The 7,442-nt window shown below is 39.1% G+C and overlaps 1 protein-coding gene across 1 annotated transcript in view; it reads right to left on the minus strand.

The window, feature by feature from the left end:
* Nucleotides 1-7,442, minus strand: part of adss2 (adenylosuccinate synthase 2) — a 28,577-nt gene extending 21,135 nt beyond the window's left edge. The window contains exon 1 of the mRNA XM_042501905.1: nt 7,166-7,442. Within this exon, the coding sequence (XP_042357839.1) occupies nt 7,166-7,357 (192 nt within the window). The 5' untranslated portion in view covers nt 7,358-7,442. The remainder of the gene's footprint in view (nt 1-7,165) is intronic.

Genomic DNA, 7,442 nt, shown 5'->3' on the forward strand with positions numbered 1-7,442 from the left:
AGACATATTGTTTTATCTATCTATAATTTAGCGATCCTGACAGTTCATACTATAATTTACTCTCTCTATCCCAGCCCGTTCTCACGCTGAACTTGTCAAACAGCGCCTAAACACCTAAGGACACCTAAAACGTGATAAATAGACGTGAAAAAATCACTAACAGAGCGGCACAATGGTTTAACTTGTCACTGTTCTGACATGACAGTGACGGTCAGATATTTGATATTATTATATATTCAGATATTCATTATATTGTATCAAATGCCTGTGTTGTGTATAAAAGTGTCTCTGAGCAGCAGGGTGCCATGGTGAGCACAGAAACCACCTCCTGAACCGGTTCAAGGTCTTCAGTCCGAGCCTTCAATTGTTGGCATCTGCACTTTTAAGCATTGTTTAACACAAACGTTGAATTTTCTGTCAGTATGTATTTCCACTGGGCCGGTTTGACTTGTTTACATTTCATATAACGTGATCCTTTAACCCTTTTACGTGTGGAAAGGTCTTGTGCATACAACCTCTATTTACCAAAATGTCCATTGAAAGAGCAAACGAGAGTCGGCTTGTTGCCAACCAGGCCGCGGTTTCAGTAAACCTCTCTCTAGCAACAAAATGGAGTGCATTTTAACTGTGTGCGGTATAACTGAGACCATATATCATCCTGACACAGTCCATGGGAAATAAAGACAAATACAAAACATGAGGAAGACCCACAGTGTACCCATGACTGGACTCCTCAGAGACAGAGAATGTCATCTGTTTAACTTGATGAACTTGTTTAACATATGATTGTTATCTCCAAGCAGAGTCAGGCCAAAACAATCAGTCGTAAGTGCAGTTATAAATTGTTTTTGTTTTTGAAGCATCCTCTAGATTATTTCATTTTACAAGACCTTAAGTGCATTTAATTTAATAATTTACTTGACCTTACTTCAAAAAAGGGACATTTCTACAGACTTTGGCTGGTTTTAGGGCTGAACAGTTGATCTCAATATCATCAAAACCACCACCACCAATGGTGCTACAGAGACCCCGCCGCCCCCGGCCTATAATCATATTCTAGATATAAATAAACATGCCTGTTTGGTACAGCAAAAATCACATTCTCATAATTTTTTGATTTTTCGCGAAAGAAAATTAAATGCAAAAATTACCTTTCGAACTAAAATCGTGGATCTTATTGCAAAATCTGATCAATATCAAAATAATCACATCATGATATTTGTTGGCATATCATGCAGCCTTAGCTGGTAGAATATCCAATATTATCATAGTGCACCAACTTTGCTTCAGTCACAAGCTGACGATTATTTTCTCAGTTTCTCAATTTATTGTTTTAACTCTAAAATGTTAGAGGGTAGTGAAGAATGCCCATCGTAATTTCAGAGAGCCCAAATCGTCATATTCAAATTACTTATTGTGTCCAACTAACACGCCAAAAAAATTGATATTGAATTGACTAACATTTACATGACAAATGTTAATTTGAGAAGCTGTAACTAAAGAATATTTTGCAGTTTTGCTTAAAAAATGACAAATGATTAATCGATTCTCAAAATGTGTCAGACGACTTTTCAATTTGCCTCTAACAGACTTGAGACCCCGTTACTTCACTATGCAGACAGTGAAGTGCTCATGAAGTTATAAATTAAGCAAACTTAACATTTTGTGACCGTTTATTACTTTTTCATTGCAATGGATAGTTGCACACACCTCTGATTTTGTTTTATTTGATCAACAACAGCTAAATTCAACTTTGAAATTAGTATATTTATTTATGAATACATTGCTGATGAGGAACAATCTGTGCTGTTTACTTGTTGAAGCCTGGTATGGATATATGATATTGCACAAAAATGACTGCTGACTCTCCTGCCAACAGTCTCCAGAGACGTGTTTTACTTGAAACGCCCCCCAAGTATACGCCCTCTTCTTTCCTTTCTTGTAATCCCAACTGTAACTTCTAGGATCTTGGAGGTCCGAACTGTAAGGAACACCAAGCAAGACTGCTGGCAAAGCTTATTTTATAAAAAGCTCAACACTATCTGCTCCAGCAGACCCCAACAAACATACATACACACACACACACACACACACACACACACACACACACACACACACACACACACACACACACACACACCATGATGTATGGAGGGGACGTTGTGCAGGACGGCTGCTAGAAAGCTGTTTATTTTTACATGCCTGGACAGGCCTGCAGGAACCAGGAAGCCTAAAGGCTCCGGAGAATCCTTGTTATGTCAACTTGTTATCAACAGCAACAACTTATAGTCCGCAGATTTAGTGCAAGCAGTCAAAAGATTAGCAACATTGTCTGTATTATTAAGCAGTCTGAGCAACATGGTGTTAAGTAGGGAGATGTGATACTGGCTTATTGTAGAAATGTTGGTATCAGCGTATCTGTCAGCCAGAAAGTTACAAGACACTGCAGTACAGAAATGGCAAAGATTATTCAGAGGCTGTCTCCAAAACAAAGAGCACAGACGAAATTAAAAAATGGCAGTTGGTATCTTGTTAGCTATTCTTTGAAAAAACAATTTAAGGGAAGCATTTTAAACTTCTAAATGGATTTAACTGAGAAAAACGAATTTGACTGATAAATATTCTGACAATTTTCAGATTCTCAAATATTGATATAGTAGGGTGTCTTGGAGGCAAAGATGAATACAGCATGATCAAACTTTTGCTGCATGTGAGGTTGACGTGATAACCGCAATATTGCAATGTCACACTTGACAAATCAACTGCAAGGAGTGTTAAGCAACTGCTGCAATTTCTCTGTTCGTATTTTTTCGTTTTTTCATGGGAGTGTTGTGTATTTATTCTATGAATGCAAGCAGCTTGACAAAACGCTGAATGTTTATTCTGCGCTCTTTGTGGTCATTTCCTGGTTGTTGAGAGTTGAGAAACACTTAACTTTGGTATGGATTTTTTGTCACTGCTGTGATGGAGCGACATATTACCGCAGTTTGGCAGTTTACCGCACCACCACCACCGCCGGCGGTTTAACATGGTGTAATCTTTGTCTTTTAAAAAACATTACATCTGAATATAGCCCAATGATAATGCGTATTAATAAAACCATGATAAACAAAGTAATTTGCAAAAACAACAAAAAAAATGCAGCAATACTGGACATCGTGCTAATGAGCAACACCGTAGGGAACATTTCTTCATCCCGGCAGCCCTAGGTGATTGTAATATACCCGCCATCATTCTTTTTCTAGCTGTCGACTCCCCCCAAAAAAGGAAAAAATTCCAAAAACAATACTGGTATTGCCTAATGATGGTGCCTAAAGGGAAAGGCAAATTATTAGACTTCTTTAAATCAATCCGCAAACTAAATCAGGTTTCTACTCTTCAAAATGTTATTTTCATACCATGTTAAAGTTAATGGAAACCAGTGGCTTCCTATTGACCTAATATGACTGAAAATGTATTTTGAATGCAGCAAAAAGTGTTGCAAAACAAAAAAAAAGTCAAAATATGCAAAAACATTACACTGGAAACATACAGGGAGGTTGTCTTTTTGTCTTTCTGACGTTGCCTCAGTTTATCGAGTCTTTCGCTTCAGTACACACACACACACAGAGTCTGTATACCAGGCTGAGTGTCAACACACACTGCTGAGAGCTGCGAGGGTTTGAAGTCTATTCAACAAAAATAGGAAGTACTTCACATTGTTGTGCTAACACACTGAACTCATCGGAGTTTTCACACGTGTTTTGCTGCCCAGTTGATTAAAGTATTGCCAAAATATAAAGCGATGATCCTTCTGATTCGAGACAGTTTGACTGCATACACTGTGTATAATTACACACACCAGAGAGCAGTAAACCAAATAAGACCAGATTTCTACAGACTGGCCAAACTTCAGCTTTCTTTGAGTAGATTTGGTTTAAGCATGTGACTCCAGGTTAACACAGTGGATGAGCTCAGTTTTCCTTCAACTGCTTTAACCCAACTAAACAGAATCAAAATAGACTTTATTGTCATCAAACAAAGTACAACAAAACTTTAAGCAGCATCTATGCAAGGAGCAACAAAACAACAAACAAATAAAAACGTTAAAAGTATGTTTTTCGTTTACAGTACTTGCAGAGCTGCATAATAGCAGCATGGTGTTGCATTGTGAAAAATGTGCATACAGTATATACATATATTATATGAGTGCAATACTTCAGGGGCGTTGAGTCGATCTGTTGCTGCCTTCATGTGATGTCAGAAGGTCAGAGTTTCCGAGTTGGGAAGTCCTTTTTCTGACTTTGTTGTGTTCACGTGCTTTGAGGTCGTAAAGTGGGAACATGGAAGCTAAAAAGAAGATGGGTTGCATTTTAATGCTAAGAGCAATTAAGCAAGAAGTTGATAGCAGTTTCAGGACAACGAAGAGCAAAGTAAACGGAGTGAGTGAGCCACGATTTCAAAGATATGTGTTTTAAGCCACCAAATATATCTTACAATTAACTTTACCCAACTTGTTATCAGGTTTATGCTAAAAAAAAAAACCAAACAAACAAGAAAAAAAACACTAACTAATCTCCATGTGGACAGCAGGTAACATTAATACCATATTACACTACATCTGATCAAAAGTTGATATTTAATACTTGAATTAATGAAAAAAGGTTCTTTCCAATGAGTAAACATTGACTTTTGCACGCCATGTTTATGCATTTATGACATCAAGTCGTGTTATGACATGTTAAAAAATTATCTCCGAGTTGTATTTCCAACTTGAGAGGCTGTTCATGTGAATTTTCCCAGAGGGAAAGTTGTCATTCAGATTATTCCGACATCACATAAAGGCAGCATGTGTTAGAAGAAAGCTTCAGCCATGTCAACAACTCACCACGATTCATAGTCTCCAAACCACCAATTTTGCATGAGAAAACTAGTGTGATTCAAATTCAACACTAAGCGCCAGGAGTTGAAGCAACAATCATAATGATTTGAGCTGCATCACATCTCTTTATACATAAACACGTTTAAGAGGTCGCACCTACACACATTTCCCAGATATTATATTGGCAAGACAGCAGCATCTGTTTGTGCATCCTTACATGCTAAGCATGTTATCAACACATGTATGATGTCTTATTTTTAGCACCTTGTCCCCTCCCAGTCTGTCCGAAATGATAAGGTGGTGCACGTATGGCCCCCCGAAGCAGCACAATGGTAGGGCTGCAGCTTGTATTGTAATCATAGATCAGTCTGCCTATTGTTTTCTCAATTAATAGATAAATTGTTTTGTCAATAAAATGTCAGAAAATCGTGAAACATGTCGAACAGTCAAAAAATCCAATGCTATTCAGTTTGTAAACATGTATGACAAAGAATATTCTCAACTTTAAAGGTACGCTATGCAGGATTGTTGGTGACTGTTTGTAAACACTCTCGTATAAAAAGTGAACGTAAAAGCCAAGCCCAGATTCAGTTTTTGGCGCTGTGTCTTTTGGATGCCTGTGGTTTACATTCTGGCACCTGCTCGTTACCGTTTTATAAAGCTCCAACCTCACCTGAGTGCTGTGGGGTACACAGCTGCAACCGCCCACAACACAGAAACACAAACATTTAATAAGAGAATACAGACAGACGGCAGAGTCTCTGCAGGACAATACAACACTACTACACACTTCTTACTGATGACTGAGAAGAGTTATTTTGTATGAGAATATACTTTTTAACTCGAAAAAATCTGAAAACTGTATCTTTAAAAAACGTGACACAAGCAAATGTTTGGCTGGTGTGGAATGACATGTTATTTAATGTAATGCAGCTCTGGTGTACATTGAAATATGTTCAAATGCAGCCTGCAAGATCACATAGGTCAGCACTACTCAAATCTGGCATTGACATTTTTCACTTCCCTGTAATTTATAACACAGACTCCTATGAAAACAATAATATTTGATATTAAGTATACCCTTAATATCAAATATTATTGTTTTCATAGGAGTCTGTGTCACACAAATCCAAGCATTCATTGCTAATTTCTCAACTACAATAGCCTGATTATTTCACACACTTTCTATCTTTTTAGCATCAAATTTTTACATTTTGGCAGCATAAAACTAGCAACATTTTGGCTTTTTTGCATTAAAAAAAAAAGACAAACGATTATTCCCTGATCACTTAATGTTGCAGCCGCATTAGTGTATGGTGTATGTATACTGTATATGGATATGGTCAAGTGCAACCTGCAGGATCAGGAGAACACTGATCTGTAAAATAATAAATAAAATTAATGAATAAAATAAAGCATCTGAATGCACTGACGGGTCAATAATCAGTAATATATGGATATGTCCATGTGCAGCCTGCGAGACCAGGAAAACACTACCCCATAAAAAAATTTAAAAAAAAATCTGAATCAACCAACCAATTAATCAATCAATCACTAATCCTCCGAAGTGCCACTGAAATCTCAAATTTGGCATAGACATTTGGGTTTTTCCCTGCAATATTTATACCAGACTCCAGTAAAAATCAGTGATATTTAATACTGAGGATATAATGCACAAGTTTATACATGCATTGCTTATTTGACACAGCTACAGCAGTCTGATTAAGTCACATAGTAGTTAATACTAAATAACTTTATAGGATCTAATGCAGCCTTCAACACCAGTAAATCACCGGGATATTGCAATAACCACAATCCAGTATGATGCAGTGTAACATTAGCATCACCTCCCAGCTCTATTATTAAACTAGCAATAAACTGTTGAGCCAGAAAGAATAAAATCCTGCAGCCAACATTACTCCGGTCCTTTGCTAGCTTACTGACTGGCGTTAACGCGCAGCTGGTGGCCGTAAAAGCCCGGTGCGGAGAGATGCACCTGGTGACTATAGTTACCCAAAGGTGCCTTCAGCTCCTTGTCATGTGCACGCGACAGGATCAATTCAGCACACACATCAAAGATGTCAGAGCAGCTAAAAGCAGCTAGCAGGAATTCAAGGTGACATTAGCAAAACAGTGACAACAACACACTGACAGTGGCAGCTAGTAACCGTTAGCTTCATCTGTACACCTAACTTAACGCCGCGCGCTGTGGACCCGTGAGCTGCGTTACCTGCGGGGTTTCCGTTAACTAGCTACGGATGCATAACAAGTGAATGCAGCATGGAGGAGGAGGAGGTGACCAACCTGACATCTGCACACCATATCCGCGTCTTGTGCGAGCAGATCCACAACTTTTCCCTTCCCCTCGTCGCCCCACTGAGCCCCGAGCACCACGGTCACTCTGTTCCCGACGGCCGGTCTGGGTGCACGCTTCGTCGGGCTGCCGCCGCCGTTCTCCGCGGCCCCGCCGGCTTCCTGACTCCCACTCTCCGACATGTCTGCTGGGTCTCCGGCTGACTACACTGCTGTGCGCCCTCTCGCACCGACCGAGCTGCGCGCTGCTGCACCAAACAGAGCTGCG

Source organism: Plectropomus leopardus, chromosome 15 (genome assembly GCF_008729295.1).
Source record: "Plectropomus leopardus isolate mb chromosome 15, YSFRI_Pleo_2.0, whole genome shotgun sequence".
In the NCBI taxonomy this organism is placed as follows: Eukaryota; Metazoa; Chordata; class Actinopteri; order Perciformes; family Serranidae; genus Plectropomus; species Plectropomus leopardus.